The 19,151-nt window shown below is 32.3% G+C and overlaps 2 protein-coding genes across 3 annotated transcripts in view; both read left to right on the forward strand.

Annotated features, from left to right (window-relative positions):
• The first annotated feature begins 3,063 nt into the window (after positions 1 to 3,063).
• LOC137918733 (probable NADH dehydrogenase [ubiquinone] 1 alpha subcomplex subunit 12) lies at positions 3,064 to 6,199 on the forward strand. The gene is made up of 4 exons (XM_068761620.1): positions 3,064 to 3,165; positions 4,156 to 4,281; positions 5,161 to 5,353; positions 6,171 to 6,199. Exons 1-4 carry the CDS (start codon positions 3,064 to 3,066, stop codon positions 6,197 to 6,199), a joined length of 450 nt encoding a protein of 149 aa, XP_068617721.1.
• A 6,392-nt stretch (positions 6,200 to 12,591) lies between these two features.
• LOC137918994 (protein apterous-like) overlaps positions 12,592 to 19,151 on the forward strand; it is a 63,807-nt gene continuing 57,247 nt past the window's right edge. For both annotated transcript variants that reach the window (XM_068762050.1, XM_068761990.1), the window contains exon 1: positions 12,592 to 12,714. In XM_068762050.1, the coding sequence (XP_068618151.1) occupies positions 12,679 to 12,714 (36 nt within the window). In that variant the 5' untranslated portion in view covers positions 12,592 to 12,678. The remainder of the gene's footprint in view (positions 12,715 to 19,151) is intronic.

Below are 19,151 nucleotides of genomic sequence, written 5' to 3' on the forward strand. Positions count from 1 at the left end.
CTCTATATTTTACACATTTGTTATACATGTAGGCACTTTAATTTTTCAGTTGTTTTCCATATCATAAACTTTATTTACGTTACTGTTAAGTATGTCGAAAGGGAAATTTAAAATTGATGTTTGTATTATTCTCCGTTTTTAAAGAGAAATAAACATTGTCAATTTTCATAGCTGTGCCATAGTGAATAATGCAAAAGTTTTGTTAAAAATTATAGTCATAGATTTTTGATAATTGTGTTAAGGGAATATAAATTGTGTTCCATATAAAACCGTTTTCTTCCGTGCTTATTCCAATATTTTATTGGAATTTTGAAAATATTTAATGTTATTGTTGTATTGGAAAATTTTCATTGCTTTGTCATACATTGCCTTATGTTAATTAAACATTATCCTACATTCCATGGTTTACTATCGCCCCGAGCATATTAAAATCTATTTAATAAACATTCTTACTCCCTATAATACTTGTTACTTTTTAAGTTATTTTGTACTTAATACATGATTTATTCCTTCGTTTTTCAACATAGAATAGTAAGTTTTTTTGTTTTAATACTATTATATTATTTTTTCTGCTGGCCATTTGGCAATTTAACTTTTTAAAGGGAATAAGAAGGCTAGAAAAGAAACTTGTATTTTGCTTCATATACAAACACTAAGATACATTTGTAAGTACATATTTGAGGTTTATTTTTTATAATAGAGGCAACAAGTTATATATATTACTGTTTAAGAAAGCTTTAGTTCGCCTTAAATAATCTTCAAAGGACGAATATATTTAAGTTGATCTACTTTCAATCGTAATTGATTTTTTTATTTACATTCTTTTGGCATTTAAATTTGGTAAACGCACAAACAATTTTTATAACTCGTAGAAAAAAAACATTGAAAAATTTAAGTTTGTATTTGGTTAAGTTTTATTTTAATTTGTGCATTGAATATCTATCTAGGCTGTGAACTTTCTGAGGGAAAACTCAAAATGTTGTTTATTAAATTATGTTGCTTTCCTGTTATAGTTGTTTTATTATTAGAACTACTACTATTGTATTAGTTTTAAACCAGTGTTTCATCAGGTCATCCTTTTTTATAAATTTCGTCCTATTACTAGCTACTGTACCGCGGCTTAGATATGCGCGTGAGGAGACAGGGGGGAGTTTCTGCAATAGCGTTCATCCGCCTCTGCCCACTCCTTAGATAGTAATGGTTTAGAAAAAGAAGAGATGACAACATGGCGTATGGTATTCTGGTCATTAATATCCAATACGCGAGTTGAAGAAGTTCCGACTATTAGATAAGTCAGATATGGCCATCGGCCTGTTTGAGAGATTCTGGACCGATGGAATCGAACAATTACGTCGTATTGGCAATTTTAATTATAATTTGTGTCCTCATAGCTTTTTGCTCTATATACATCTCGATTTGATATCTTACATGTTCCTTTTGATTTTTAAATTCGAATTTATTGGTAAGAAAATGAATACTCTGGTTACAGGTTTATGTAATGCTTTTAAATTTTTCATGTCTATCAATATTATTAGAGACTTAACGGTGAACGAAGAAATAACCACTTAACATTTTTTTTTATTTCACTGAATTTGAATTAATATTTTTTCTGGTCTATTGATGAAAACAACTATTTTTATCATGCAATTAAACCCGAGTTTATTCATTGTAGAAATATAAAAATATGACAATAATTATTGAATCATGACGAGATGAGTTTTAGGTATTACCATGATTTACGCCATTGAAACGTGATTTCTCACTTCGAACCTCATTGGCTATGCTTGAGACTTACACGAGAATAAACCATAAATGAGAAGATCCGTAGACGAACGAAAGTGTACAACCCAGCGGATTGACAAATTGAAGTGCTAGCGGGCAGGCCACATAGCGCGCAAAATAGATGGCTGCTGATGTCTTAAAGGTTCTCAAGTGCAGATCACGGACCGGCAAGTGTAGACTGGACCGCCCACAAGTTGAACAAGCGATCTTGCAAAGGTTGTCGGCAGAGACTGGATGCAGGCCATTCTATTCGGTCCTATTGAGAATCTAAGGGGCAAAGCCTAGCAATGGACATCCTACGACTGAAATGATAATAATGGGTATTACTTCTTAGGCTTAAGTTTAAAAAGTTGTTGTTTGTTGTGTTGCATTTATTTTGGTGAGTTGGTAATTATTTATTCAAAACACATGGTATATATTTTGTTTTGTTATATTTTATTGAAATACATAATATCGCTTTCTTGGATAGATAGCAATGATAAGTGTAGCCAGTGAATTAAATTATAGTCGGTTAAGCTTATTTATCGCTGCCCACCATGAGTTGGATTCGGATGGGCAGCGTCCGGGAAGCTCCGAAAAATCTTGTCCCAAATACCGCAATGTCTTAAGACGAAGCTCTTTGACCAGAGTATTGTCACCTACGTGGTCGTGCGTACCTGCGATGAGCCTTATAAAATGATATGAGGTTTCAAGGTTACTCAGAAAACAATGGAGAGAATTATGCTCGGAATTTTGCTGCAAGATCAAATCTGAATTCTGATAATGAAGCTCATATATAATTAGCTGTAAGTTTTTCAGTCTTCGTAAATAGTGGTAACGATTTAAATTTTAAGCTGCGATTTGCGTTAAACTATTTATTTATCATGATATATAGTATAATTCTAGTCGTTGTCGTTGGCAGCTGTACTAGTTATAAATTGTTATAGCGACAGCGTCCTGCACTTTAAATAGCGGAATAATATAGGATACATTCGCACGCACTACATAGATAACAAAAAATAATTTAAATTAAAAATTATTTGAAAATATAATGGAATAGCAATTTCTACATTTTATACAATAATACAATCCAATGAAAACGAGCGTACAAGTGCCTATGCGGTAACGCTTTTTATAAAAATATTCACACATTGTTGGATAGTGTATAAAAACCTCAATGTTAGATTATATATACCTTTTTAAATAAACTTAAAATTAAGAAATTGATGTTATAACAAAAAAAATTATGTCAAAAGTGATTGGTTTCCAAGTATAGTGATTTAAGAAATTTATTAAAATTTAATGAATCCCTTGGGAAAGATTAGTTATTTGCTATCAATTATAAGCAAAAATGGAGGATTATTTACGTCAATTTATAAAATGGGACGATATGACACACTAAAGGTTATTTTTTACTAGTACATTTTTTTAAACAATGTTTCCGTAATAATTACATTAGCTTGTGAACTTTATGACTTTATAGACATGAATATTCGTCAAGAATCAAAATTGCTTTTTGCTGTTATAAAACTTCAAAGTGAGCTAAATCTTATTTAATTTGTTGACCACTACCACTAACTGTTCCCCACTCGACTAGCGTGGCCCGCGCTGCGTTTTGTGGATTAATTAAATTTTATAAATCCATTATTTGTAATGTTTAACAGACAAAAAAAATTTTGGACGAGTTTTACACGTATACGAGCAAAAAAATGTATAATACATTACGACGAAAGGAATAATTCTTCCAAATTTCAACCTTTATAGTTCCTTAGAGAAATTGAGATGGTTCAAGACAGGCGCACATATTATATACCTATAGGTATATAACACATCCGCTTATTAGTTTTATATTGTATACTTTTGATTAACATTCAGCTTTTGTTTTCGAAATTTCTCTTTTAATTTTAATTTTCCATTTTGTTCGAGAGGTGCAACACCTAATACTATATTCAGTGTATATATAGTATGATAGGTTATGAGACAACGGTATATATTATAGACAACGGTTATCACATACAACATTTAGTCGAATTTTGTGGTTAGAGAAGATAGTGGTAGGGAAAATCAAGAATTCTTAAATTTGATCAAACCATTTTCACAAAGTTACAAGTTTTTACTAGTTATTAATAAATTTTACTGCTATTTTATTTTAAAATCAGACCATTGAAGTATGAAATATTATTCGTTTAAATACGGGTTATTGTGATAACTAAGTGAAAAAATAAAAGTTGAGGTTTGTAGTAATGGAATACGTAAAATTCAATATTTTTTTTTGGCAATTAAGTACATAATATGCGACATCGATAAGGTAGCCAGCCGATTGCATAACGTTGATTTATGGGAAACTTTGTATGCGTGTTAGCATTTTTGATTCTACTGAACTTTTTTTTAAAGGATGGCAAATTTGTTGGCACTGATAGTTATGGAAACCAGTATTTTGAAAATCCCTATTACATGCTGGGGCGCAGTAGATGGGTGGAATTCAACAAGAACGTTAAACTCGAGTACGACGGTACTCAGGTGAGAGATTTTTATGGCGCAGAAGATGGATGTATTCTTTTTATTTATGTTATTTTATGAAGGTTTGTATATACAATAAAAAGGTTCTTTTGTGCTTTTACACAGAAGAACCATATTTGTCTTCACAACGGTCCATTGTCTATAGACTAAGTGAACATTTTGGTAAAAAATCTAATAACGTTTCCAGTGACAATCCTCTGAAAAGAAAAATCCATCCATGTTGTTGGAGAAGTAAATCATACATACAGACGCGGTTTATGAGGTCTAATATACATATCCCATCCTGGTTAAATGCAGTCTTGATAATGTCCGTATCATTCGTTGCTCGGCAGTCGTTGCGGTTTTCAACTTGAAATTGCAAGTTCAATATTTTTAAATCAATTACAGACAATCATAACAGTCTTAGTACCTACCATTCCCGTAAATGGTGCAATTCTCGTTTGCAGTATCCTTCGCATAATTTTTTAAGCAATGAAGCATAACACGCTGCAAATTCCTTTGGCTCTCTATATTGAACGGTGCAGAAAAAAATAAATTTAAAAAAACACTCACTAACGAAACAACTCTGGAAGAACTTTTGCATGCCAAATTATTAAAGAAAAATACTTGAGTCACCTATATCTAGACGAATTAGTGAGTTGAAAATGCTGGGTATAGACAGCCTCGGTATCTTATTGCAAATCTACGTGGGGCAGATGTCCAGCAGAGGACGTCTTTCGGCTGATGATGATGATGGTGATGTCAATTTAATTAATTTTCTTGTCTGACTTCTTTTCACCATAGTACAATAGCATGTTTCGAAAGAATATGAAGTATACTCGCAACAAAGGTTTATGACCGTACCTGTAGAACTGTGTTAATTAATTTTTGTTCAAATAGATAACACCAGAATGGTTTGGCTGGATACACTACAGAACTGACCGTCTGCCTACTGAAGACTGTGCTAAACTTACACTTAAATGTTGCTGCTATAGCCAAATGTGGTTACAGAACCACGAAGAGAACTTGTCCGGCACGCCATTGGCTTATTACCCTTATAGCACCACTAAGTGCAACATTGGTATATGGGATGGTAATTATTTTGTTTGCACATACGCTATTTTTATTGAATTCATATACCACAGATTTAGCATCCGCACCTATTGTGTTTTAATAATCGTTAATATTTCCCTTTTAAGTTTTGTTTTAGAGTTTACTAAATTACTCTAGTCTTTTTTTTAAAATATTTCTTAACTTAAACGTTTAACTAAATTAAACTAAATTCTTTAATTCATAATAATTCAAATCATTCAAAGGCCGCAGCATACACACGTTTATCAAAAGAGAAATATTTTCAAAAATATATTTGCTTAGTAGCCATATGCTAATTTTTTGTCAATAAACATAGAAACTTTATCGTTACTTGTTTCATAAATTATTATTTGCATAAATGGGCTGAAATCCTCTTTCGTTGAATATTTTAGCCTTTACAAATGATTTTTCTTTACTTTGTACATATGAAACGTTAAAGGAGGTGTAGATCTAAATGCAAGAGTTTAGTAGTTGACTTATTCTGGAAATAATATTACATTTAAAACAATATATTTACTGCAGAGTAATTCCATATAGCTCACAGAACAGATAATGGCTATGGCCTTAAAATTCTGAAGTAGACCGACCCACAAGGTGGAAAGATGATCTTGTTAGGACCGTCGAAAGATACTCGAAACTGGTGATTTCTTACCGATTGTATGGAAAATCTTTGGGGAAGACCATGTCTATTACTCATTGGGCGTCATATGGTAGCAAAGATGACGACGATTTATTGATAATAACGACTTGCATTGTATTGTTACCAAGAGTATATATACATAGATTTTCTAAGCTATTCATAATGTTTTATGTTTCAGGTTCATCAATTTGCAGTCGACGCTCTTAACTCGAGCGAAATAATTAAAAAAGAGGTTTTTTTTTGGCCTTTCACTTTTCATGGTATTAAAATTTAAGATGATTAAATTTGTTCAATCAATTGAGTGGTCTTTGGTTTTGTTAAATTAATAAGTTTTAAATTACTTTCAGTTGATGTAATAACTTGTTAATGTACCTGTGTTCATAATTTTCCATATTTAATCCTCGATCGAGGAGGATTGATCAGTCTTCAAGAAATGTGTCAGAATCACGAGTCGATTTTGTCTTTTACCATTGGTTTTCGATCTTTTTATTTCTCAAGAAAACTTATATAGTATGAAGAGCCAAGAATGTACATGTATATTTGCATATACTATATAAGGTGACCTGATGAATGTATAGCCCACGGGGTGAATGTATAGCCCATTTGTCGGCAAAAAACATTTGCCATTTTTTCAAATCATCTTGTATAAAGGAACCACTATGATACTTTATTGAAATGAGAGAGGCCAACAACTTGTAAGTACAGTCTGTAAGGACCGAAATATTTTTTTTTGACAATCTAAACATGGTCATCTGTTCGCCTTGTGGGGGATATCCTACGCTGTGCTTGTCGGTCTGTGGCTTCCACGACAGAACCTCATGGTCATAGCGGCCATTCCTCCTGCGCGCCTACTTTCCAATTCAGGTGTAAATGTTTCATTAAATTTATAAGTTAAGCTAAGTTTTATTTTAATTTGTAGTGATGTATATGTTCATATTTTTAGCGAAACTTGACACCTTTGTTTAGGTGAACTTCGAACGAACTGAATAGAATAAAATACGTCAAAACGAACGACAAAGTGAAAATTTTAATAAAGAGATTTAGTCCAAAATTTCGTTTTAGTTAAATGTTTTGAACAAAGCTAAGGAACTTCATGTGTTGTACATGTTCTGTTTACTTGAATAAAAAGTGTAATTACGGGCGCAATATCTTTGTCAAGTATGCAATATAAATATAAATATATATATATTTTAATTTAGTATTATTTAAGAGAAGAAAGAAATTGGTATCCTGAGGGTTGCTCCGCTGTACATTTTTAATAACATTGATTATGAGCCATAATTAAATATATAACATGAAAAATTGCGACAGATTCATGAATACAAGAAATAAAAATAAACTCTTAATGCCTCGATTCATTCTTCAAAAAGTTACGAATATTTTCATCACGCATATGTAATAAACATCCACAAGATATCTTACAAATACTTTTCTTAGTATTAAATCGAAATTAAAATTATGAAGTAAATCTTACTACAGCTTTCAAGAATTTTTATGTGATCGGAATGTGTGGAACATGTGCATTTTCATAATTGGTATTATATTATATACATGAAATTTTTTATATTTTAGTTGAAAAAGCAACTGTCGAGTTCCTTGCCGGCTTTTCTTAGCAGATCAACGTCCCAAGTCAGTGGTAGCTTACTAATTATAATGTTAAAATAATCGACGACCTCAAAGCCCATGTGAATGTCTACTTGAATAAAGATATTTTGAATTGAATTGTGGAGCCGCAATATTGGAAATCAGGATTTCTTAAGATCGAATTAGGAAGAAAATTCCTTTGACGAACACGAGAAACTAATATAATTCAATGGATTGGCAAGTTGAAATGACAATGGGTAAAAGGTAGCTGGAACCATAAAGTGGAGGCCACGTATTCTTGGACATTCATTCACAAGGTGGTGGACTTATTACGGATTACGACCGTAATAAGGTCGTCGTAAGACACCGGATGCAGGCAGCTTCCAACCGCTTCTATTGAAAATTTATGGAGGAGGCCTATGTCTAGTAACGTTCTACAAATTGATTATGATGTAGAAGAGTAGCAGACATTTAAATTTACAAGACAAAATGTATTTAATTTTTATTAGTGAATTTTATTGTGTTTTTGATATAAATTTAGCAGCCTATTGTTTTTCTCTAATGGTTCATTGTATTGTTTTAACTTTTAACATCAAGATAACGCTAATAAAAAGGCGAAAACTGCAGTGAATTAATATATACTATTTTTATTACACGTAAAACGTGAAAAAGCACAATATACGAAATGGTGTGTTTCTCAGATTTTGTTATTTATTAAAATATAAATTAAATTTTTAACCATCACGCCTTACAAATCCCTGCCGAAGTGACTTTTTATATTAAATTTTTAATTTATATCCGATTTAATCGAGTAATTTCATACACAATGAAATATTTGTTTGTAACATCTAAGTGCCGTTTTTTTTTACTTAGACACATAGATAACTTAGTATAAGTCTTACAAATATTTTTTGTTACATACAATTATCTTAGATATTATTGTTTTTATTTTTTTTTCTCACTATTACTATCTGTTAGATATGTGGGTTTCCTATACTTTATTGAGAAGACGATAGGCAAATAAATATTCTTAAATTTATTAACACCTAATTATTTGTATATTACATTCGATTCTATTTTTTTCTGTATTATATAAACATAGTGTCCATATTTTCTAAGTAATATCTTTTCTATTTAGCATTTCTTAAATTTTATCTTATACATTAGTCAGAGCAAATAGGCTAATAGCTTATACAATTATTTCAAACAATCCTTTATAAAGTGCTCACTCCGAAATATTATTTATCTCTATTAGAATGCGACAGGCCAGTAACTTCAGCATGTGTAGAGTCTGCAGGAACAGAGAGTAAATAATAATAAATTTTAATATGTAGTTATGTCAATTTTGGAAATGGTTTTCCTTACATTATATTATCATAACGTTATGTATTATTTTTGAAATCACTGATTTTAGCTTAGGGTTTAGCGATCATTAATTGTCAGTAAATGATCTACCCATTTTCTATTCATAGCTTTTACATATATAACCAATATATAACTTTTATGTGACGTTTTATGCAATTTTTGAACGGAATTGATGTAAAGCAGGGTAGGGTAAACGATTTTGTAAGTTGTTATGAGTAGAGTTAGAAGCTTCTGTCTTTCTCTCTTGTATTGCTTTGAATCTTGCACTTGTAACCTTTGGAGTTGCATTGACTAAAACCTCGACGATGTTCCTGCATCATCGCTGCCCTACCTGCTATCTTGAAACGCACTTCATCTTCATTTAACATACCTTTGGCACCAGCGCTAACTATAATTCTACCACGGAGGATACTATTTTATCATAGACTTACCGCCAGCGCACTTGCTTTGCAACCACACTTTTTTGCGGAGTGTAAGGAGAGATCGGTGCATCCCTTTGGAACTGCGGGTACAATGTGGAATAAAAAGCAGACGATATATGGATAGGTGTCTTTCTTCGTTGCCCACATACTTGCTCTGAAGTGGACTTGTGGGATACTCTTAGCTTAACCGTGCGTCGCTCGTAACTCTCTCCGGTTCAAATTTTTGATCTGATTTCCAAATTTAATATTAATTAGTCATTATTATTTATTTATGTAGTCATTTAAATTATAATTCTTATAATTTATATTACATTTGACTTTCTTTGCATAACTCGCGGTTACATCGCTTTGGTCATACTTGATGAAGTAATTCTTATAACTTAAAGGCTTGCAACCTTAAAACATGAATCACCTTGACCACGGTAGTAGTTTCATCATTTCATAAATTCAAATAAGTCAATCGGTGTTAGTGATTTATCTTGGTGGGATCTCACATCGATTCCATTTCTGATGTCAAACATTTTTATCAAAGTTAATAAGTTAATTTCTTTTTAATGACAATGATAATAATTATTTATTTGCATATTCATTATTTACGAATTGTTTTTGTCTTGAACAAATAACACAAAGCGAAGTCCGCACTTCATTACCGTGCTCTTTTGACTTTGTCTTATCACATAGCATTGTTCACTCAATCTAAAACTAAAATATTCGTGTCAATAACTACTTCTAAACATTTAGTAAAATTATCATTTTTGTACACAGTAACATTTCAGATAATTGTTATTTTCTTTGCTACAACAGTAAGATACTATTTTATGACAAAGCGTTGTGGAACCCGGAACAATGATTTATGAAAACCTATACGTAGTTGGTTTTCAACATGTTTAGTTCAACATATGTATATTAATAGAGGTAGCATCGTTGTTTCAGTCCATAGACGCCCACTGCAAGGCATAAGCCTCAATCAAAGAAATCTATCGGAAGATATCTCATAATCGCCACGCTTGGCAGACGGGTTGACGATCGCAGTGTGGAATTATGGGACGCAGACGACGCTGCTGTCCATCTTCTGGAGACTTGTTTGTGAACCTTGGCAATCCTATATAATTAATGCACAAAGTGTGAATTATATTAGATATTTAATCTATGGAATAGAGCCCGTGATCTGCGATCGTAGGTCTTAGTCACCTACCGCTGGTCTAAGTGGAAGCATGGTATGAGTAAAAATAAGACAATTTTATGAAAGGACACTCAGAATAAATGCAGGGCTATGAGAAGAATTTGTAAATTAAGAGTTGAAAATAAAACAAACTAAAAATGACATGGTTTAACACCACTAATAAAGGTTTCTGCTGTATAGTGACTAGGAACATCTGCATAAAATATATTTTTTTATCCTAGTTGAATGTTAAGTCGATTGCAGCTGGCTGTGCAATTTTGAAAAACTTACACTTCGATGTTCTTTAGTTGTTAATGACATTTGCGGTCATTGTTTTATGCACTAAAAGAAATTCCAGAGCTATTTAGATATGTTGTTTTTTGGAGGCGTTATGCGAATTTTTGTTTGTCAATCCAATGTGGGTTTCTGTGGTCAAGGGCTTTGTGAGCTAAATATTATCAGATCATTGACGAGCGGACAAGTTAAAGTTGTGCGCTGGCTACACAGCGCGCCGATCAAATGGCCGTCAGGGCCTTAATGTTCTGGAGAGGATATCACGGACTGGCAAGTGCAAGACAAGGTGGATAGACAAACTTGTTAAGGTATTTAGACGTTGGATGCAAGCCGCTTGCTATCGACCTCGTTGGAAATATATGACGGAGGCTTGTATACGCCGGTGGACGTCCTACGCCTGAAATGATGATGATGACGAGATTAATTATTTTGCTCTACACCTTCAGGCACAAAAGTATAAATGAAATAACGTACAGTTCGCAGGATCTGTTTAAACTATAAGTATCCTTACAATTGAAGGCCCTACCACTTTTTGTAAATGATACGATTTTCAAAGTACTATTTAATAATTATAATATACCACAAGGATAGCTCTTTTATGGCTTGTGAAAATACACCCGACTGAATTCGTACAGTACTATATACAAGACGCAGACTGCCACTACCAAATGGTCCTATTAGAAATCTGTACGGGGAGCTTTACCTTGTGGCTAAAGTGATAATACAGGGTGCATCAGTTTTTGGGTAAAATTATAAAGACAATTTAAAAACTTTTTTGCATTATAATTTTTATGGTTAATGGTTATTTATTACGGCTGGGGTTCAATTGACTGCTTTTTATAAACATTTATGAACAGTTTATAAACGTCACTGTCTGTAAGATAATTTTCTGTAATGGCGCCCAACAGTGCATTTACGTTTACTTGTCATCGATCTTTTACAGTATAACATTCATTTCCAGCTATTAATTATTTGACGTTGACCAAAAAAATAAAAAAGTCATGTTAGGATTACCTTTGGTTAAAACTAACATATTTTATATAACTTCTTATTATTTATGTTAGAAATTGTATTTTATTTTTGTAACTTTTGTACCTACAATTCGAAGTCTGTCGGGACAGCAAGTGCTAAATAGAGGCGTATTTTATGAAAGAATTTATGAAAAAATATATGGTATACATATTGTACATGAAGACTTGGACAGGAGTCCAAATTTTTAGCATTAAACAATAATTTAAGAGTGTCAGCAGAAGCGATCTAAGAACTTGGTGACCTCCCATTTCAGAGAAATACTAGTAAGAAGCGGCCCGAGCCGAGGCTTCTCCGGGAGCTGTCGAGTTACGCTACCTTAAAAGAGGTTGAAGAGGCCTGGCGTCTTCTGCGTCCTGCCACTTCAAAAACCCAAATGCCATTTAAGAATACTTACTAACACTTTCTGAAACGTAATCTGCAAATTTGTAATAAAAAGTCTTTATGATTATTATAATTATTATGTAAACATAAACTTCATCGTAGTTATAAATTTAATAAAGAAAAATCTAAAACGATGTCAAGTAGTCCGTAACAATTGTATGGAACAACAATTGAAGATGATAAGTTTCAAAAAATTCAGATACGGCGCGAATGAAAAAGTGAAAAAAAAATGTGTCGCCAGCGCCCACCATCGACCCGGGGGCGGAGCTCGGGGCGTCGCCTGGCGCCTCCTGTTCACGGAGCCGCTGGAGCGCCCGCTGCACGCCAGTAGACCGGCGGCCGCGGCGCAGCGAGCATTGTTGATATGCCACGTGTGTTAGTGCTGTAGTGCAGTGGGGCAAAGGCCCAATCGTTCGAAAATAGAAAACGGAAAAATTGACCCCCAGATGGGAGTGTACGAGGAGAGGGGAGCGATGCACTGGGTGAGAAATTTAAAAATTACATTTCTCTTAATACATCAAAACTTTATTTTACTTGATCGAAATGTGTAACTTGGTTTGCTGACTCATTTATATGCTTGATATTATAATGAACATGTCAAATATTGTAAAATTTCACTTAAAAGAGCCACTGTCGAGGTTCTGGGTGGCTTTTCATAGTATATCAGCATTCCGAGCCGGTGGTAGCTTGCTACTTATAAAGTTATAATGGATAATGGATGGTTATAATGGACGATCCAAAAGTGCCTGTAAATGCCTATTTAAATAGAAATATTCCGATTTTAAATTTAATTAAAAGTAGCCTCGTCTTTCACGAAAATACCTACTTTATTTGAACACGAGGGAAGGTGGCGATCAATTACCTTTGAAATTTATTTTTCTGAAAGCCCTCTTATTTATTTACATTTACGTCCGCTTCGCACAGTTTATTTTGTTTTTATTTTATAGAATTCCAAACATTTCATTTTAGAAACTTCAAATAAAAGAAGCGTTTACTTTGTTAATTAAGGAATTGATATTATTGAAGCTTATCAACGAGACTGAAGGAATTGAATATTTTTTCCTTGATTGCTTTATAAAGTTTCGTATAGAGCTTTGGTGTTATTTAATTATATTTTTATTTTATACAGCGTTGAATTTCTTGATCATAAATAAATTTTCATTGTTACATTTTGGTGGATAAATTATATGGGTCTACAATAATTGAATCGTTTTTCGATGTACCTGCGGATACTTTGCGTTGAAATCTTTTGTAAGATATTGATGTCACATATGAGTTCAACTGTATATTACTTATGTATCGTTATTCTACATAACTAATTCAAATTTATCTTAAATAATATGATCATTATTGTCCGTGTATAATTTGAAAGAAAGTTCAGCTATTTTATAAAGTAAACAGAGAATTATAAAAGTTTCAAAGGTCTTTCTTTAAATAGCTACCACAAATAAAATAAATGGTGTTAATCTTTATATATGCGTCGTTTTATTACTGGTAAAAGTAATTTATAAATCCGAAATGTTTGGGATGATAAATACTTATTAAATGACGATTATGGTTTACATTTTATGAAACTATTAAAATGCCAATATGAAAATTATTTCCACTGATAAGAGATGTACAACGGTTAGTAATATATTGTTTATTTCTTCTTTTAAGTTTAAAAATTCTATTTTTATTTTCACTTGATGGGGGGTTTTTAATCTAAGGTTTTTAGATTAAATATTAAAAAGCACGGTTATGTGTAATATTTTGAAGCATTTTTTTTTCATTTATGCATTATTTGTGCTTACGTTCATAAATAACTTATCACTGAAAGTAGTACTACTCTTAGGTCTTACATTTATTCACGTAAATGTTGCATAATTTATAGAGATAGATATCAAATTGGCCGCAATGATCGCTTTAATTTCGGTGCAGCTCGGAATTGAAAATTGAACGTTGAACATGTAACATGAATAACATATTACTAATGAACGGGAGAACGCTTTATTCAGGTTGATGCTATCAATAATATTGTAATAAGCGGTGTACCTTTCGTAATACTGGAGAAATTTTTCGTCTAATATTCTTAAGCGTGCTTCTCATTTCTTTGTTGTTTTAGACACTTATTTGTCTGTCAGCACAAACGTACTAATACTAAATGATACACCTAGTTTCTAAGTTACAGAGCTATCCAGGCTTTTGGTATAGAGAATGTTAGAAGAAACGGTGTTTGTGTATATCTCGAAATAAGCGAAAGGAACACAAGATTACTAGGGCTATGTGTACCACACTAAACATTGGGTGTCACCAGCTTAATCTTTACTCGAAGAGAATATTTGGGAGCTAATTATTTCACCATAATACACATAATATTATGTACGTATTTTGAAAATATCACATTTTAACGTAAAAGATTGTCAAAAACTTTTGTTATAATTTTTATGTTAAGGATAGTGTGGGCCGTCGGTTAGTTAAATGACAAGCTTTACTACCATATTTTCTCACAAAAGTGCTGTTTATGCACTTCCGAAACAAATTGTAAAACTTATCTAAATAAGTTAACACCAAATATTTGAAATAATATTAATGTTAAAAATATAGGGAATTTAATTATCACTTTAACTAATCAAAACGATAGGACATGGTTTTCTCGTCTTTACATGCATATAAAAACTAAAAATAGTATATTTAACTTTGGTATAACAGTGTGCGAGTTTGCCGAAATGTATATATAAATAAATCATTATGTAACTCTCTTATATTTTCAGGTCAGCTCGAGAAATAAATGAATATGTGTTGAGCATTATCGAGTCGGTCAGAAATGTTAATTCATTTTCTCTCTTTTCCGTTTTATTTAAAATTACGTTTAAATGTTATACATTTTCATAATTCCTTAAGCACTGCATAATGTATGAACGCAATTTTATAACGAAATCTTACAAAACGATTTATGAATGTGTAATTATTTTAGTTTTTCTAGTAATACAAAATGATTAGATATTAATAAAAGTATTAATTATATTAATAAATATAATTTGCGGGTATTATATTTGTGATACCATCCTTTATTGTTTTGTTATAGTTACTTGTAAAATATTCTTTAATTTATTTTATCAAAGTTACAATATTTTTTTTAAGAACTGTTAAATATTTTACAAACTTTAAAGTAAGCTCAATAAAATAAATATAAAATTTATTAATCATTCACATTAAATTAGAGCTTTACTCGATTTGTAAAGAGAGCAGCTTTCCGCCGTCGGCATTTTAAAGAAAATTTTAAAGTTTTCACTATAACAGAAATGTTTATGATGATACTACAGGACTAATACTTGCGATCGCGGGTCGCGAGTTCATTTCCCGGAATGTAATCTTATATAATTCACACTCTGTATCAAATTTTTGATGCATACCATATTATCACATTGCGATCGCCAATCCAATCATATCATTTGTGGTTTATTATGTATCATATGTGGTATATTATGGTGTGGACACAGATATCTTTGGGAAACCTATGCTATCCAGTGCGTATCGGCTAAAAAAATAAAGGGAAGAAGAGAGTACTGTCGATATATCTTAATCGTTAAATGCAGATTACAAGTTATTGTTTTCAACTATTCCATAGCCGTTCTTTTTGGAGGCGTAACATCACTTTATCTACATTAGATTGATAAAACAGTTTTACATACATGGATAGTTGAAACACGGATATCTTCCAGAGTGAAATAATTAAGCTATTATCATGCTAGTTCTACTTATGAGGATCGCATCATCACTTAGTATCACGGTCAAATATGATAAAATGGTTGCATTGCACAAGCTCAGAGTTGTTTTTCTTTTCGACGCTTCCTTATGACAAAAGGTCGTGGCTAAGCATGTCTGTACCTGCTTGCATCTTTTTTCAGGCTGGACTATTTTGCGAAAGTTTTAAGGAGCCGTGTACGGTGGTGTTGCACGCTTTTTAAATTACATCAGTTCATCGAGTCGATGATCGGTCGGAAGCGATCTAAGATCTAAACGTTCGGCGGTCTCCCAATCCGGTGAAATAGTAGTATGTAGCGAAGCTCCCCCGGGAAAACTTGAGCATTGCTACCTTAAAAGACACCCGCGCAATCTGTAAATGCTATCTTGGCGGCAGTGTTTTCGGTCAAAAAAAGCGTACGACTACATACATTTAAGTTAGGCATACGTGCTATTAATGCCGCTTTCCACAAAACGTCGTGAATATCATTACTAGAAGATGATAATTTGTTTACACAACGCACAGAGAGATCTTAGTTAGCCTAGACACAGAGCGTGATACAGTCGTGAGCCCACAGGTCAATGCAACGGGCATAGATCTTTAGGCTAAGGTTTTCTTCTTATCTAGATTGAGACCCGGAATGTTACGGTCTGATGATCTCGTTCATTTCGAAACAACGACTCTATTTCCGTTATATTACTGCCAGTCAACCAATTCATTTTTATGAGTATTTACTGGGTTTAATATTAATTAAATTTATGAATGTTTACACAAATATACACAGTGATTCGAAGTAGATGTAAAAGTTTAGAACAGGTGAATGTGAAGCACATTTGTTAGCAAAAAGCTTTACAGCTTTTACACTTATATTTATTCACACTATATAGATTCATTACTCTTAAATATGTCACATTTTTTTTTCTACCCGAATACGAAAGACTTATAACTCTTAGCAGTACAAGGTTTAAAGAGACAGATGGTAAAAGATAAATAATTATAATATATAGTAATACGAATTTTAAAAAACCCCTTTTCTGGCTAATTTATTACTTATGGAACCATTGATTTTCAGATAGGGTGTACCACACATTAATGCCAGTAAATAAGATGTACAAAGACCTCATTAAAGCTTTTACATCTATATTCAATATTTTTCTATTGGAATGCGACGGTGGTAGTAAAAATTCTACAGGGACATAGTAAACAATAGTTACTTTTAATGTTTTAAAATTTTAAAAACTCTTTTTTCTAAAGTTTTATTATTTGTAAAACCATTATTTTTAGATTGTATCTACCGTACATTAATTGACAACAATTGAACTATAAATTACACACCTTTAAAGCTTTTACATATATAACCAATTGAAATACGTATCAATGTCACAAGAAGAACTTTGTAACAAGTGAGTATACAATTGATATCAAAAATATGATTAAAAATTAATTAGTGTAGTAAATAAAATATATTTTGATCATACGAAGTATGTAAACTTAACTTCTGAAGCCGAGTTGGAACCACGATCATTATTGTAGAATATATCGGTGCGACATGTCACTGTCAAGACGTTGGCAAAGCACGATGTCTACATTAATTAATAGGTACGTTGCTGAAGCTCACAGAACATATGTTCCGAGCTTTATTGAAACGTATTAATTACGGTTATTTGTCCCTTTGATACAAGAGACGGTGAGCTAATGTACCTATATAGGCATCCTCCTTCATATCGATTCTTTTCAAGTAAATAATGTATTTTTGTAGATATTATTTAAATTTAAACTGAGAGTACTTAACTTTTATTATTAATTTATTCATTTTATTATCAACATATCATTTATGTATTTATTATGTACGGAGTCAGATTGTTCTCTCCTATAATGCATGCTTCAACTTAAAGCTACAAAAGCTTCAAAGTATTACTTGATCTGAGAAGAACCCATGACATGTCCAGATGGGATTTTTGTTTTCACAATATCCTTAGTACAATAGTGATCGTCGTCGCTTCAGCCCATAGACGCCTACTGCAAGTCAGAGGCTTTTTCCAAAGATATCTATGGGGGGATATGCCATAATCGCTTCTCTTGATAGGTGGGTTGGCGATCGCATTGTGGTATTATGGTTCTCGCAAGTCTCGTCATATACCGCTCGGCTATGGCTTAATTTTAATGTTTTATGATCACTTCACTTATAAATTAAATACGATTTTCAACAACTTTATGCTAATGACTTTCTTACATTTAATATAAGATAATTCCGAGACATCAAGTGGTAGTGTATTGTACTACTGCACAAATGTCTACGAAATGGTACTTAATTTTATGAAGCCTACAGAAAGGCAAACGAAAATAAAATTAGTTATACCTTAATGTTAAATAAATCAGTGGATTGCGAAGAAGGTAACTCTATCAAAATTAAGGAGAATCCAAAAGCCTTTACGGACTTGTCTATTATGAAAGAATAAATTAAAACTTTAAATATACTTAACAAAAAACGTAAATATTATATTTAAAATTAGTATTTCTTATTACGAGATGATCATTGACTGTCTTTTTTTATCTTTACGCTTGTGTAGCCATAAGGAGAACTGAATCGAAATTCGCAAATTATGGCGCCAAATGTAAATTTTGTAACTCATCATCCGCTTCACTAATGTTTGTGTACCTCGTGCTTCTAATAATAAATTAAATTAAACTTTCACTACTATTAATACAGAAAGATACTTCCAAAGAGTATTGGTACGAAAAAGGTGAATCCTGTCAGACTGTATTACATTCAAAGGAAGTAATTGTGAATGAGCCTCATATAGTCATATAGTTCTAATATTTTTATATCTATATATAAATTAGGACACACTATAGAAATAAATGTTTTATAAATTGAAAAAAAAAAAACGATCATTCCTTGTAACAATATTTATGGATTGCAATCGAATCGGAATGAGGAGACCCGTATACAACCATCAGTAATCGACATAGCTCAGTAGATTAGTAAGTTGAACTGGCATTTGGCAGGTCATATGGCTGATAACTTAAGTTTTTGGAGTAAAAACTTTGGTTCGGCAAGCACAGCGTATGACGTTCACCCACTAGGTTGAGATGCGAGCTTGTTAAAGATATCAGAAGACGCTGTAAGCCGCTTTTCATCGACCAAGCTAGGAATCTATGAGGAGGCCTTTGTGTACTTGTGGATGTTCT

The sequence above is a fragment of the Battus philenor genome, unplaced genomic scaffold (assembly GCF_028537555.1).
Source record: "Battus philenor isolate CCGP_79_NKW_IND1 unplaced genomic scaffold, ilBatPhil1.0.hap1 SCAF_1, whole genome shotgun sequence".
Lineage (NCBI taxonomy): Eukaryota > Metazoa > Arthropoda > Insecta > Lepidoptera > Papilionidae > Battus > Battus philenor.

What these genes read in the sequence shown, in the direction of transcription:
- LOC137918733 (XM_068761620.1), top strand. Translation starts at nt 3,064, where the DNA reads ATGAATCCCTTGGGAAAGATTAGTTATTTGCTATCAATTATAAGCAAA. An exon ending in TCGAGTACGACGGTACTCAG is followed by an intron (nt 4,282 to 5,160) that starts GTGAGAGATTTT and finishes TTGTTCAAATAG; the next exon opens with ATAACACCAGAATGGTTTGG. An exon ending in CAACATTGGTATATGGGATG is followed by an intron (nt 5,354 to 6,170) that starts GTAATTATTTTG and finishes TTTATGTTTCAG; the next exon opens with GTTCATCAATTTGCAGTCGA.